Source organism: Oncorhynchus gorbuscha, linkage group LG26 (genome assembly GCF_021184085.1).
Source record: "Oncorhynchus gorbuscha isolate QuinsamMale2020 ecotype Even-year linkage group LG26, OgorEven_v1.0, whole genome shotgun sequence".
NCBI classification, from domain to species: domain Eukaryota; kingdom Metazoa; phylum Chordata; class Actinopteri; order Salmoniformes; family Salmonidae; genus Oncorhynchus; species Oncorhynchus gorbuscha.
Window position 1 is genome coordinate 18120489 of NC_060198.1, and position 15542 is coordinate 18136030.

At 45.1% G+C, this 15542-nt stretch overlaps 1 protein-coding gene across 1 annotated transcript; it reads left to right on the forward strand.

The window, feature by feature from the left end:
- Positions 1-239: 239 nt before the first annotated feature.
- LOC124015822 (zinc finger protein with KRAB and SCAN domains 1-like) lies at positions 240-10064 on the forward strand. Its single transcript, XM_046331312.1, has 2 exons — positions 240-896; positions 8187-10064. The coding sequence occupies exons 1-2, from the start codon at positions 455-457 to the stop codon at positions 8414-8416; spliced, it is 672 nt and encodes a 223-aa protein (XP_046187268.1). The 5' UTR covers positions 240-454; the 3' UTR covers positions 8417-10064.
- Positions 10065-15542: the final 5478 nt, after the last annotated feature.

The following is a 15542-nucleotide window of genomic DNA, read 5'->3' on the forward strand; positions in this document are numbered from 1 at the left end:
GTCCTTATATGTAACCATATTGTGACGACAATTAGCTTACTAAGTCTTTAACCACACTGTATTGTTACACTGGTGAGTAAAAACTCATGCTTCCTACACTTGTTATCTGAAGATAAAATATACATTTTACTCAACTGCGTTACCAACTCCAGTCAGCAGATGGCGGTCTGGGAATTTAAGGTTATGCTGTTATTGTGACGTATAATCTAGTGGACGGAACGTTTCTTTCAACAGCAGCAGCAACAGTTAGTCAGCCACCTCCGTAGCTTGCTAGACAAAATAGCCGAACCAATAAAGCTCTTTCGACGCGGTCGTGTTTATTAGGCATTGTGTTTTGAACCCACTTCTGTCGTCTAGTTAGTTATCCGATTTAATTTCATATTTACGGTGTTGATATTAGTCAGCTAGCGGGCTGGTTGAGTTAGCATGTTAGCATTAGCCAACATCCCAGACCATGAGGTCACTAAGCTACTCCCCTGCAAAAGTACATGATATATTCTGGACGGAGAAAGAAGCTCTGGTGAAAGAGAAGGAAGAGGAGGCTGTTAGAGTAAAACAAGATGAGGGAGTGAAAGAGGAGGAGGATATCACAGTAAAACAAGAAGTAGAGGATGAGGCTGTTACAATGAAAGAAGAGAAATATGTTACAGTAAAGGATGAGGAAGACAGGTTCAGAGTGAAAGAGGAGGATGTTACAGTAAAAGAAGAGGAGGAAGAGAAAGGGGATGAAGCAGTATTTGGAGTGAAAGAGGAAGGGGAGATTACTGTCACATCGAAAAGGGAGAACGAGGAGGAAACTCGATGTCTGAGGGCGGTATCCCAAACGCATCTTAAGGCATCCAACGATGAAATTAGCCGTAAGCTGTTTTTGAGAAACCTTGTCCTGATTAATACTAGTAAGTACTGTCTTAAATACCAAACTCAGTAATTGTTTAACGCCACACATCAGTTAAAGGGGAAATATGCAATTGCTACATCCATTTTTGGACTTTTTGCCCAATGAGCTTAGTTCAACTGTTGTATCCCATCAGAACCCCAAATAAGCTTTTTTTACTCCAATGTCTAAAAACAATGTAAATGTAAACCAACACTGTATAGCATCAACATGGTTAAAACTATAATGTTGATATCATGGATGTTCATCAGTCCTTGCATCCATGGGTCTGTCTGTAGTTACATTTCTCCAACCCCATCATCTTATTACCAAAACAGTATTTGAACTGCATATTTATTGATATGTGGATTTTTAAAACCGCAACAAAATGGCTGCTCAGCTTGGTTTGTTATACAGCTTGAGGGGTGGGGGCTGGAGAAATGTAACCACTCAAATTCATAAAGAAAGCTATTGTAGCAACCTTCAGACTATCCCCTGAATTCACTACACTATGAATACAAAGACTGGCCATCCATGAGGTCATAATTATTGTTTTAAACAGAATTCTAGGCTATATAGTATATTCTAGAATTCATCCATGGTGTCATAATGACAGTTTAAACAGGTTTCTAGGTTATATAGTATATTCTAGAATTCATCCATGATGTCATAATTATAGTTCAACCAGGTTTCTAGGATATATAGTATATTCTAGAATTCACCCATGATTTCATAATTATAGTTTAACCGGGTTTCTAGGCTGTATAGTATATTCTAGAATTAATTCATGATGTCATAATGATAGTTTAACCAGGTTTCTAGGATATATAGTATATTCTAGAATTGCCAGTGTAGATTTCCTTTGGGGGTCAAAATATTATAGCTGTTGATAAGTCATTGTATAATATTCAGCCAATTTATTTCATGCCCTTAGTTTAAAGGCGAAACCTACCAAGAATCAATTAGATTCATGAATTGGTTTGAAACCTTCGTTTTAAACCCTTTTCAAAGTTGTTGCCTTGATGGATTTGTAAAAAATGGTTTGTCATGAAACACTATTTTTACATTATTAAAAAAATGTAACCTTTATTTAACTAGGCAAGTCAGTTTAGACCAAATTCTTATTTACAATGACTGCCTACCCCGGACGACAGTGGGCCAATTGTGTGCCGCACTATGGGACTCCCAATCACGGCCGGTTGTGATACAGCCTGGATTTGATCCAAGGTGTCTGTAGTGGCGTCTCAAGCCCTGAGATGCAGTGTCCTCTGCGCCACCCGGGAGCCCCAAAATCATGTTCTAGTGCTGTCCCCAACTAAAATACATATTGGGCAACCAAGAGTCATCTGTTCTTTCTACTAATCACCCCATGTTGTAATAAAATCAAATATACGTACTGAACTTGTCTGATGCTTTAAGCATGCTGTTTGATTAAATAATTACAGATATATACACAAGTTGATCGAGGGAGCCAGTCATCAATATAACCGAGAAAAACTCTTCCCTGCTCTTCCTCACGCTGCTGCTGGACTTTATAAATTCTGTCATTATGCTCCTGAAGTTTTCAATAATTAACTATACCAGCGGTTGTTAAATTTTTTCTTTTAGAGTGACAATTTAACTGACCATTTCTACAGATCTGCGTGCCAGTTATGATTTTCATATGCTCATTTTTGTGAAACAGTTTAATTTAATTTATAATAGTATCTCAAAATCATTGTCTGTGATTAATCTACATTCTATCAAAATGAAAATTATACAAATCTAGAAGTAACCTTTATTGCCATTGCCAACTATGTAAAAAAAAATAATTTATTTATATAGCCCTTCGTACATCAGCTGATATCTCAAAGTGCTGTACAGAAACCCAGCCTAAAACCCCAAACAGCAAGCAATGCAGGTGTAGAAGCACGGTGGCTAGGAAAAACTCCCTAGAAAGGCTAAAACCTAGGAAGAAACCTAGAGAGGAACCAGGCTATGTGGGGTGGCCAGTCCTCTTCTGGCTGTGCCGGGTGGAGATTATAACAGAACATGGCCAAGATGTTCAAATGTTCATAAATGACCAGCATGGTTGAATAATAATAAGGCAGAACAGTTGAAACTGGAGCAGCAGCACGGCCAGGTGGACTGGGGACTGCAAGGAGTCATCATGTCAGGTAGTCCTGGGGCATGGTCCTAGGGCTCAGGTCCTCCGAGAGAGAATTAGAGAGAGCACACTTAAATTCACACAGGACACCGAATAGGACAGGAGAAGTACTCCAGATATAACAAACTGACCATAGCCCCCCCCCGACACAACCAGCATAAAAACTGGAGGCTGAGACAGAAGTACTCCAGATATAACAAACTGACCATAGCCCCCCCCCGACACAACCAGCATAAAAACTGGAGGCTGAGACAGGAGGGGTCAGGAGAAACTGTGGCCCCATCCGAGGATTTCGGATTGTTCTTATTTTCCTCAATTAAGTTAGAAAAATAGGATGATCGACCAGCAGTAAGGGCTCTTCGGTACTGTCTTTCCAAGCTAGTCGGAAGACTTCCAGTTTGGTGTGTCGCCATTTCCGTTCCAATTTTCTGGAAGCTTGCTTTTCAGAGCTCGGGTATTTTCTGTGTACCAGGGAGCTAGTTTCTTATGAGAAATGTTTTTAGTTTGTAGGGGTGCAACTGCATCTAGGGTATTGTGCAAGGTTAAATTGAGTTCCTCAGTTAGGTGGTTAACTGATTTTCGTCATCTGGCGTCCTTGGGTAGACAGAGGGAATCTGGAAGGACATCAAGGAATCTTTGTGTTGTCTGTGAATTTATAGCACAACTTTTGATGTTTCTTGGTTGGGGTCTGAGCAGATTATTTGTTGCAATTGCAAACGTAATAAAATGGTGGTCCGATAGTCCAGGATTATGAGGAAAAACATTAAGATCCACAACATTTATTCCATGGGACAAAACTAGGTCCAGAGTATGACTGTGACAGTGAATGGGTCCAGAGACATATTGGACAAAACCCACTGAGTCGATGATGGCTCCGAAAGCCTTTTGGAGTGGGTCTGTGGACTTTTCCATGTGAATATTAAAGTCACCAAAGATTAGAATATTATCTGCTATGACTACAAGGTCCGATAGGAATTCGGGGAACTCAATGAAAAAAAATAGCATACATAACAAATAAAAACATTGCAGCCTGCAGGTAGAAAATATCCTCAGAGTTTCCCGGGACAGACACAGCTGTCGGCTAGTTGTGCAAAGGATAAGAAGTAACAGGTATTTTATGACATTTCCACTGGATCAGGGAATTACACTTTTCCTTTCATGCCGAGTGGAAATATTTTACTAAAATACTTTGAAGAAGTATTATCATACCCATTTGATTTTGATTAGACTTACTGTTTACTTGTTGTTTGAGGTGAAGAAAAAATACTTTGAGAAGCTCCACAGCTAATTAGTGGTGGTGCATTAAGACAATAAGAAATACTATCAGACATCCCGAAATGGGCACATTTATTGGCCTACATTTGCACACAGGCCAGGTAGACTAGTCCTACTTCTATATGTGTAGTTAGGTGTGCGTCCGTACTCAACATTGACAGGAGTGTTTCAAACAAAAGACAATGAATAAATTGACAAAACTGACGCATCTTGCTGGGAAAGGTCTGGGTGGTCTGCCAGGGGCCGTTTCATTCAGTATCCGTTTGGGTCAGGAATGGGGAGTTATTTTAATTTTCCCACAGTATGATTTACCAAGGTTGACTGGGAGTGTAACTTTATGACTGTTGGATTCTAAACTTTGAACATTAAGATATTAAAGACATGATAGATCAGACGCAGAGTATATAAAGGAGTGAGATCTGTAGAAAGACAGAGTGGCTGTGGAATGTGCTGGGTGGACGGGAGGAGATCACAGGATTGGTTTAGAGGAAGAGGATGGACATCTGTGGATTAGGCAGAGGAGGGGTTGAGGTCAGGAGGTCAGGTCAGACCCCCTGAAGGGAGTAATAAGGGTTTAGTATCCTGTTACCCTCTTCCTGTCGACCCAGAAGATGTAAGGATTGTAGAGAATGATGTGTTTCCAAAGTGGGGTTTATATACTTGTGATGGTGAGAACATGTTTTTGTCTGAATTACAGCTGTCCTTTGGGAATATTTAAACTTGGTTATGGTTCGCTAGTGTCCGTGAGTTATTTACTATGAAAAAATAGAACCTAACACTATAATTACTGTTCCCTGAAGGAGGGAAACGAGGTACACCACCTGTTTGGCCCCACCCCTTCCTGGGTCGGTGAAGAGCGGTATTAAATGTAAGAAATAAACCCGAGCCTCATGCTCATCACCTGTGGAAGGCGGGGCTTCCAGCGAGGCGTGAATTGTAATAGTATGTTATACCTAGTTTCCCTCTTTCAGCGAACAGTAGTTATAGTCAGTAGTTATCTCTTTTTCCATGTTTAAAATAAATATACCTTCCGGCAACCCACATCACCCAATGTGATACGGATCTGCTATTTTTTAGACCTTATAGCTAGAACCTCCATCAGAAGCTAGCCATCAGAAGCTACAAAGCTAATTAACTACTAGCTATTTAGTCATTGTTAGCCACTGCTAGTGGCCTTTGCCTTTTTAGCTCAGACACCAGCCGCTTTTAGCCTGGATAACACCTGCCGGTCTGCACAGCGCAATATCAACCCTGAGCATATCGGACCGTTTTTCTCCACTACATCACCGTATTCTTACCGTATTCCCGCTCTGGACCAATACACCGGAGCTAGCTAGCTGCCACCGAGTGTCAAAGCCTTGAACCTAGCCTTGAGCCAGGCCCATCTCCCAGGCTGCTCAGTGGTCCCTATGATCACTCGACTACACAGCTGATGCCTCCCAGATTCTTCACCAAGACGACTAGAAGCCACTACATCACCGGATTTCTGCCGTAAGCTCTGGACCTTTGCACCGGAGTGGCTATAGTGGCTAACGCCCTTGTCCTGAAGCTAGCACCAGTTAGCCTCAAGCCGGGTGCATCTCCCGGCTAGCAAACAAAATGACTCCAGCTACAATACCACTTTCGCCAATTGGCCTGGACCCTTTGTCAACACGGAGCCCCGCCGATCCATCACGACTGGTCTGCCGACGTAATTCCGTCCGATGTGCCCTCAAACGGCCTTTGCAGGATGTCGGTGACGCCCTTGTCCGGAAGCTATCACCAGTTAGCCTCGAGCCAGGAGCATTTCTCGGCTAGCGTAGGAACGACTACCTAACGGCTTCCCTGTTGCATATATTCCTGTTCACTGGACCCTATGATCACTTGGCTACATAGCTGATGCCTGCTGGATTGTTCATTAATCACAGGTCTCCATTTTGTTTATCTGTCGGCCACAGCCTCGAACTCAGGCCCTCTGTGTAGTTAACTTACCCTCTCTGCCCATTCATTGCCATTTTACCTGTTGTTGTCTTAGCTGATTAACTGCTGTTGTCTGAGCTAGCTCTCCCGATCAACACCAGTGATTGCTTTATGCCTCACTTTATGTCTCTAATGTCAGTATGCCTTGTATACTGTTGTGTAGGGTAGTTATCATTGTTTTATTTTACTGCGGAGACCCTTGTCCCAGTCAACATGGCTCAGAGAGCTCTTTTGTCCCACCTCCCACACATGCGGTGACCTCACCTAGCATAACTAGTGCCTCCAGAGATGCAACCTCTCTTATCGTCACTCAATGCCTAGGTTTACCTCCACCCGTTATGGGTTCATGGTCAAACGACCACCCCTCATCACTATTAAACTCTCCCTAAAACACTTCTGCGAGCAGGCCTTTCTAATCAACCTGGCCCGGGTATCCTGGAAGGATGTTTTTTTATTTTACCTTTATTTAATTATGCAAGTCAGTTAAGAACAAATACTTATTTTCATTGACTGCCTAGGAACAGTGGGTTAACTGCCTGTTCAGGGACAGAATGACAGATTTGTACCATGTCAGCTCGGGGATTTGAACTTGCAACCTTTCTAGTCCAACGCTCTAGCCACTAGGCTACCCTGCCGCCCTCTCATCCCATCAGTAGAGGATGCCTGGTTGTTCTTTAAAAGTAATTTCCTCTCCATCTTAAATAAGCATGCCCCTTTCAAAAAATGTAGAACTAAGAACAGATATAGACCTTCCTTCACTCCAGAACTGAATGCCCTTGACCAGCTCAAAAAAATTATAATCTAGAATCGGCTTCCTATTTCGCAACAAATCTTCCTTCACTCGTGCTGCCAAACATACCCTCGTAAAACTGACCATCCAACCGATCCTTGACTTCGGCGATGTCATCTATAAAATAGCCTCCAATACTCCACTTAGCAAACTGGATTTTGTTTATCACAGTGCCATCCGTTTTGCCACCAAAGCCCCATACACTTCTCACCACTGCGACCTGTACACTCTCGTTGGCTGTCCCTCGCTTCATACTCGTCGCCAATCCCACTAGCTACAGGTTATCTACAAGCCTCTGCTAGGTAAAGCCCCGCCCTATCTCAGCTCGCTGGGCACCATAGCAGCACCCACTCGTAGCACACTCTCCAGCAGGTATGTCTGCTGCAGTTCTCTGCTTGCCAATGACTGGAACAAATTGCAAAAATCACTGAAGTTGGAGACTTATATCTCCCTCACTAACTTTAAGCATCAGCTATCTGAGCAGCTTACCGATCGCTGCAGCTGTACACAGTCCATCCAACTAGCTACCTCATCCCAATGTTTTTATTGACTTTTTTTGCTCTTTTGCACACCAGTATTTCTACTTGCACATCATCATCTGCACATCTATCACTCCAGTGTTAATTTGCTAAATTGTAATTAGTTCACTACTATGGCCTATATATTGCCTTACCTCCGTACTCCATTTGCACACACTGTATATAGATTTTTCTATTGTGTTATTGACTACGTTTGTTTTTGCTCCACGCAGACATACTACATCCATAACTATTGGTTTCCTCATTAGTGGGGAGGAGTTTCTACAACTAAATTGCATGTGCATTTCCCTCGTGCTGCAATTTTAGCAAACACAGAAAGGGGCCTATATGGAGACCAAAAGTTGTCTGGCATACTGCTTAGAGTTTGAACAACATTAATAAGTTCTGTCGAGTCTACAATCATCGATGTCACCACTAATGTGAAAACAAGACAAAATTAGACTATTCTTGCTCATTTTAAGGCAAATGTCAAATAATTTTAACATTCATTACAGATGTCAATTGTTGTACAACATCATCGCTACGCTGTTGGCATCACCTTTTACAGTGGATTTCCGCTGTTGTGGGCCTTTAATCATCTGTCTGACTTTGTTGTTCACACAGGAGAGATGCGGGACTATCGTGGATCCTCTGGGGAGCCTCAACAACCTCATGATGCTGACAAGGTAGAGAAGAGTCTCTCCATATCTAAACACCTCAAGAAACGCCCGCAGAGACCCACCGGGAAGAGAACTCACTGCTGCTCTGACTGTGGGAAGAGATTCACCTCCTCATCAGGCATTACAATTCATCAGAGAATCCACACAGGAGAGAAACCTTTTAGCTGTGGTTAATGTGGGAAGAGATTTGCTACATCTAGCCATCTAACTGTACACCAGAGAACACACACAGGAGAGAAACCTTATAGCTGTGGTCAATGTGGGAAGAGTTTTGGCCAATCTGGAGCTCTGACAGTGCACCAGATAACACACACAGGAGAGAAACCTTATAGCTCTGGTCAATGTGGGAAGAGTTTTGCTACATCTAGCACTCTGACACAACACCAGAGAACACACACAGGAGATAAATCTTATAGCTGTGATCTATATGGGAAGAGTTTTTCTAGATCGAGCTCTCTGACTATACACAAGAGAACACACAGGAGAGAAACGTCATAACTGTGATCAATGTGGGAAGAGATACTCAGATAAAAGATCTCTGATTAAACATCAGAAAATACATGAAGGAGTTGTTTCATGATATCAATGAAAAAATGTCACAATGTAGAATGTTTTTAGCATTGTAGTATGAGTATTTTACCATGTAGAATCGTGAACATTTGCCCCATTCAATTGATTTCAGCGTGATATGGATATTAGCTTTGGGGAAAATCCAGGCTCTGAAATGAAAGAGTTACTATTTATGTAATTTAACAAAAAGTGACTAACACAAAAAGAGCTGTGTTACACTTACCACGTTGCTGACCCACTTGAATCAAAATGCAACACTTCAAAATGTAGCTAACTCTTTTCTACAAGTTGTCCTCTAACCAGTGATGTACTCATTATTCCCAGATTCCGTGTAGTTTTTGAGCTGTTAGTTGCACATGTTATGTTTAGGTTTTCAATTTATCTCAAACTGTTTCTGCACATTGGTTATTGATCTGGACATGTTATTCCTAGGCTATTCCACCTAGCAAAATGTCATTGAAAAGATGTTGAAAATTTGACTATGCAATCAAGTAGTTCATATTTCCATTTCATGTAACATTTGGTAGTGATATTTATTCATGCAACCAACTGACAATTTTTTGGTACAATTATATTGACATTGTTGCCCTGTTTTTAGAATATCAAGTTTAATTCTGAGATATACCAAACCAAATGTACTAGAGCATGACATTGGGGACTGGGCCCAATCAAATAACATCCCTATCTAGTGAACCCTGAAAAGAGAGAGAAGCTCCACGGTGAGGTTGAAAGTTATTATGGATATTGCAGGAGTTTCCTCTTTAAATCAGACATATCTGTGGTAAGGACAACTTGGTTGCTGTTTGTCTCAAGGGTGGTTAGTCAAAAAGTTTTGTGTTTTGCGTTTAGCCGGTGCGTTACCATGGATCACAATTTATTTTGACTGCATGCTTTTCCGTATTGGAGATGAATTTTGTTTGGGCTTGTTCCAAGGAGACGAGAGTTCTAGAAGCAAGCGAGTTTTAGGATTCTATAGAAAGAAAAAGGAGATAAAAATTATACGATTGTATATTATTATTTAGAAATATGTGCTTTTAATTGTTGACGGCCAGTAGACACCATGATTATATTGTAGAAGGTGAAACATTGTAGATGATTATGTGAAATGGAAGTTGTAGAGATACTCTAAATGATCGACTATGAAAAGCCAACTGACATTTACTCTTGAGGTGCTGACCTGTTACACCACTGTGATTATTATTTGACCCTGTTGGTCATCTATGAACATTTGAACATCTTGGCCATGTTCTGTTATAATCTCAACCCTGCATAGCCAGAAGAGGACTGGCCACCCCTCAGAGCCTGGTTCCTCTCTAGGTTTCTTCCTAGGTTCTGGTCTTTCTAGCTTTTTTTTCTAGCTTTTCCTTCCCTCTTTGCTTCTACACCTGTATTGCTTGCTGTTTGGGGTGTAGGCTGGGTTTCTGTTCAGCTGTTGTGAGAAGGGCTTTCTAAATACATTTGATTGATTGTACAACTGAATGCATTTAACCGAAATGTGTCTTGGGTGCACATATTGGTGTCACCTCGTTTGTCAGTATGTGTTACACCTGTGCTGGCTTGTCCATCTCGTTAGTGGGAATGTGTTTCACCTGAGTTGGTCCAGGTTCTATTTAAGAGGGTCTGGCCCAGTGCTCCAGTTGTCTTGATAGATGTGGAGAGTCAACACCTTTAGTTGCTCCACCGTTTCCTACTAAAGATGTTTTCATTTCAGGTTGAAGGTAGGATAGGAGGGAGAGTTTTTATCAGATTTTTCATTTTTTTGTTTATATTGGCTTCTGTGTTAAAGAGAGCTTTTTTGTGAAGATGGCACAGAAAAATCCCCACATAGGGGTACCTGGGATTGGTCTGGTTAATACCGTGAGGTTCTCTTGGACAGATAAGGAGAAAAACCCTGGGGGAGAGAGACATTCGGGAGAAATGTTCTGATGGGATGCCTACAGCTGGAAGTAAAAGATGTACTATGCCTTCAAGGGAATCCCATCGAGAAAGGATATGATGTGACGTTACAAGTGGAAGAAAAACACGACGAAGTTATGAAGACGGTGAGAGAAGGAAAAGGAGCAAAACCCCTGTGCCATTACACGGTGACCAGCCTGGCAAGGAACAACTTCAGGGTGGTCACCGTAACCATGTACAATCCGCATGTGAAGGATGAAGAGGTGAGGGCCTTTCTGGGGAGATATATGGACAATGTCTCCTCAGCGAGGTACCTCAGGGACTCCCTGGGTTTCTGGAACGGAAAGAGAGGTTTCCAGGCGTTACTCAGGGAGTCCCCGAAGAGTGTGGATGGCTACCTCCATCCTCCGGCGATGTTCTCCCTGGGGGCTGACAGGGGAACCCTATACTATGCCCGTCAGCCTCCATTTTGCAGGCGTTGTATGGCCTATGGCCATATCCTGGCCTCGTGCAGCGTCAAGAGGTGTCGATTTTGTGGGTCGGAAGAGCACGAGGCCAAGGAATGTGACGAGCCCAAGGCTTGCCACGGGTGTGGCTCAAGAGCACACCTGTGGCGTGATTGCCCGTCTCGTCACAGGTCATACGCGTCTGCAGCTGGGGGGGGAGCGGGGGATGGGGGGAGAAAAAATGGACGCATGCAGATTGTAGGGATGGCACAGGGGAAAGGACGAAGAAGGACAAAGAAGGGAAGAAGGAAGAGGCGAGAAGAAAGAGGAGTGAAGATGGAAAGAAGGAAAAAGAAGGAGAGAATAAAAAGAAGGCAGAAGAACAGGAAGGAGCGGAGAAGAGGGAGAGTGGGACAGTGGTGCGAGAAGGAGTGGAAGAGGGAGCGGTGACAGTGACTGGGACGGAGGGAGGTGCGGAGATGGGAGGGGAGGGGGTGGGAGGGGGAGATGGGGGGAAAGGAGTGGGGGGACAGCCTGCCAGGCTTCCTCGAGGTCGAAATGAGGGATTTGGTGGAGGATTTAGCGGGGTGGGACGTTGTGTCTCCCCGCTACCTCCTTCACCAAAGAAGAAAGGGATGAAGAGGGGGAGCTTGGCAGGAAGTGAGAGGGAGGGGGTGTGGAGGGGGCTAAGAGAGTGGTGGGGGGGGGTAATTTGTCCTCCCGGTTTGCCTCAGCCCCTTGCATTTTAGTGGATGACTCCAGTGAGGGGTCGTTGGGCTGTTTGCTAGAGGGATCCCAACTCCTGTTTGAGGAGATGGGGTCCCCTACATGCAGCCCCGAGGCAAACAGGGAGGGGGGGGTGGTGGGTGGGGAGGGAGGACCCAACACACTGCCTGGATCATGGGTTGGGATGGAGGACGGGGGGGCGTCAGGAGAGGAGAGGACGTCCCCGCCGGTGGAGATGGACCAGGGGAGCATCGGGTGAGTCTCCTGTTTTTTCTTTGGTTTTGGGGGGTTTTATTTGTTGTTAATAATTAAATGAATGAATTCTTTTTTTAGTCTAAATGTTAGGGGGTTAAGGAATAATGTTAAAAGGAGGGCGGTTTTTTGTTATTTAGAGGGTGTGGGGTTTGATTTCTGTTTTTTACAGGAGGTTCACCTGAGGGATGGTGGGATGTGTGTAGATTTAAGAGGGAGTGGGATAAGGGGGAATCTTTTTGGGGCATAGGAGGGGTGCACTCAACAGGAGTAGGGATTTTGTGTGGGCATAGAGAGGTTAAAATAGAGAACACTTGTAATAATGCAGGGTAGAGTTTTGGGGATAGATGTTAAGTTTAGAGAAGCTAGATATAGGTTAATTGGGGTGTATGGGCCACAGGTGGCGGCAGACAGGAGGGAGATGGTGGACTGTCTGGCGCCCCTGTGTGTTAAAAAACAGGCACTTGGTGATAGGAGGATACTTTAATATAGATTTAGGGGTAGGCGGTGATAGTAGTGCAGGTGCCATCTCTTGCTAATGGCTTGCCATGGTCTGGTTGATGGTGGCCTGCACACTACTCCGGCAATGGTCGGTCCTACATGGCGCAACTCCAGGGGGGGTTGCGCGGAGGCTCGACTACATTTTTTGTATCCAGGTCTTTGGGTCAGTTGTCTGGGCGGCTGTTGCCTGTTTTCTTCACGGATCACGACGGGGTGTTCCTGCAGGTGGGGTTGCCAGTCTGCCTCTTCGGTAGGGGGTACTGGAAGTTAGATCGGGATATACTGGAGGAGCAGGCTTTCGTTGACGCATTTTTTTGTTTCTTTCGGAGGCTTGACGGCCTCCGGTCCATGTGCGAGGGGGTGTTAGAGTGGTGGGATTTAGTTAAGGGGAGGATAAGGGCTTTTATAATAGGATATTGTAGAAGGAAAAAAAGGGAGGAAAGGAGGGAGGTGGATCGTATCCAAAGGTTAATTGAACTCGAGTACGAGGCAGGCAACCTCGGCGGGTCGATTGACTGGGAGAGATTCGCAGCCCTAAAGGCGCAGCTCAGGGAGCTGCAGGAGCAGAAGGCTCGAGCTTTCCTGGAGCGTGCGCATAGTGGCTTTCTAGAACATAATGAGACTTGTTCCGCTAAGTCGGTTAGGGCCAGGCAGAGTAGGAAGGTAATGCATGGAGTTAGGGAAGAAAATGGTAGTATAGTAAGTAAACCAGAGGAAATAGTCAGGGTGACAACTGATCATTTCCAAGGTTTATTTAAGGAAAGGGAAATGGATGTAGAGCAGGGAAACATGTTTTTAGAACACTTGTCCCGGCGGTTGCCAGAGGACATAGAGACGTGATGGAGGCCCAGATCTCACTAGAAGAGGTTGAGAGCGCTCTTAGGAGGATGGGAAAAGGGAAGGTGCCTGGGATGGATGGGCTGCCGGCTGAGTTTTACCTCAAGTTTTGGGGTATACTTGGACCAGTGGTTCTCGAAGTCTTGAAGGCCATCCTTGAGACGGGGGTCCCGGGGGGATCAATGGCTGTTGGTGTGCTGTCACTTCTTTATAAGAAGGGGGAAGCAACTGACGGCCATTGACCATGCTGTGCGTAGATTACAAGATTCTTGCAAAGGTTTTAGCAGACCGGTTGCGCACAGCCCTTCCCTACGTCGTCCACGAGGATCAGACGTGCGGGGTAGAGGGCCGCTCTATAAGATGGAACCTACAGTTGATCAGGGATTCCATCGCTTGGGTTGAAGATAGAGGGCTGCCTTTAATGGTAGCAGCGCTAGATCAGGCGAAAGCTTTTGATCGCGTGAATAGATCTTTTCTATTCAGGGTGTTAGGTAGATTAATATATGCCATTTAGCAGACGCTTTTGTCCAAAGCGACTTACAGTCATGTGTGCATACATTCTACGTATGGGTGGTCCCGGGGATCGTACCCACTACCCTGGCGTTACAAGCGCCATGCTCTACCAACTGAGCTACAGAAGGACCAGGATTTGGGGAGAAGTTTATAGGATGGATCCGTACTTTATATGTCGGAGCGGGGTGTCAAGTTAGTGTAAATAGTCACTTAGTTGACGTTTTTGACCTCTCGTCTGGGGTCAGGCAGGGATGCCCACTCTCGGCTCTCCTCTTCGTTCTGTACATGGAGCCTCTGGGGGCTGCCATTAGGGCAGACACGGGGGTGGAAGGCTTGTTGATCCCTGGAAGTGGTGGGCTGCGTGTTAAGATGACGCCGACGACACTTCCTTGCTGTTGTGCAAGGACTCGTGCCTGACAAGGTCCCTTGCCATCTTTGGGGATTTCACCCGAGCGTCGGGAGCAGTTCTGAACCATGCAAAGTCTTCCGTCAAGTTTTTCGGAAGATGGCGCGGTAGAACGGATGTGCCTGGGGGGTTATCTCTCTGTGAAGGGACTTTAAGTCTGAGGATTCTCGGGTTCATTTTGAGACCTCCGGCTCAGCGACACTAAACTGGAACATGCGTATCGCAGTGGTACAGAGGAAGCTAGCAATGTGGAAGGCTAGGTATTTGTCTTTTATGGGCAAAGTCCTGGTCCTAAAGGTGGATGTGTTGCCGTCTATTTTGTATTTGGCGTACATCTACCCATTGCCGGCTTGTCTGAGGAGGCCTCTAGTGAGGCTTGTGTTTCAGTTTATGTGGAGTGGCAGGTGCGAGTGGGTCGCCAGGGCACGCATGATCTGTCCCATCGGGGAGGGAGGTAGGGGGGTACCACATTTCCCCCTCAAGCTGGACTCAATTTTTGTTTCTTTCTTGTTAGCGGAGCTTGCTCAGCCAGTGATACACCCGTCCGGTTACCTCCTGCGGGTGTTCTTCTCATATCAGGCGAGAAGCATAATGGTGTGGTCTAACGCGGGTCCTCGGGCGGAACAGCTGCCGTGGCACTTTGGTCATGTGGCTGCGTGCGCACCCGAGGTTGAAGTTGCCCGAGTAGGTTTAGACCACAGGCACCTGTACGAGGAGGTCAGGCAGGCAGGGAGTCCTGCGCCCGTAGCGGGCATCTCGTCAGTGGTCTGGGAGGGAGTGCAGGCACGGGGCCTGGACAACGGGCTCAAGGACCTGAATTGGTTGAGCCTTCATAAGCGTTTGCCGGTACTTTCCATCTTGTACCGGTATAGTTTGGTGCAATCCCCCACCTGTCCAAGATCCTCTTGTGGCAGGGAGGAGACTGTGCGCCATGCCTTCTGGGACTGTGCCTTTGCCGGACTAGTCTGGGCTAGGGCACGGGTGATGCTAGGTGTGGTTATGAGTGATTTTGTTTTGACATGGGCTAGGCTAGAGAGAGGCGTAGGGAGAGCAAAGGGAACGGATAGGGACAGGTTTCTGCTCTGGCTTCTCATGAGTCTCTTTAAAAAGGGACTGTGGGAAGCCAGGAAGAATTTAGTCAAGACAGGGAGAG

What these genes read in the sequence shown, in the direction of transcription:
- LOC124015822 (XM_046331312.1), top strand. Translation starts at nt 455, where the DNA reads ATGAGGTCACTAAGCTACTCCCCTGCAAAAGTACATGATATATTCTGG. An exon ending in CCTTGTCCTGATTAATACTA is followed by an intron (nt 897 to 8,186) that starts GTAAGTACTGTC and finishes TTGTTCACACAG; the next exon opens with GAGAGATGCGGGACTATCGT.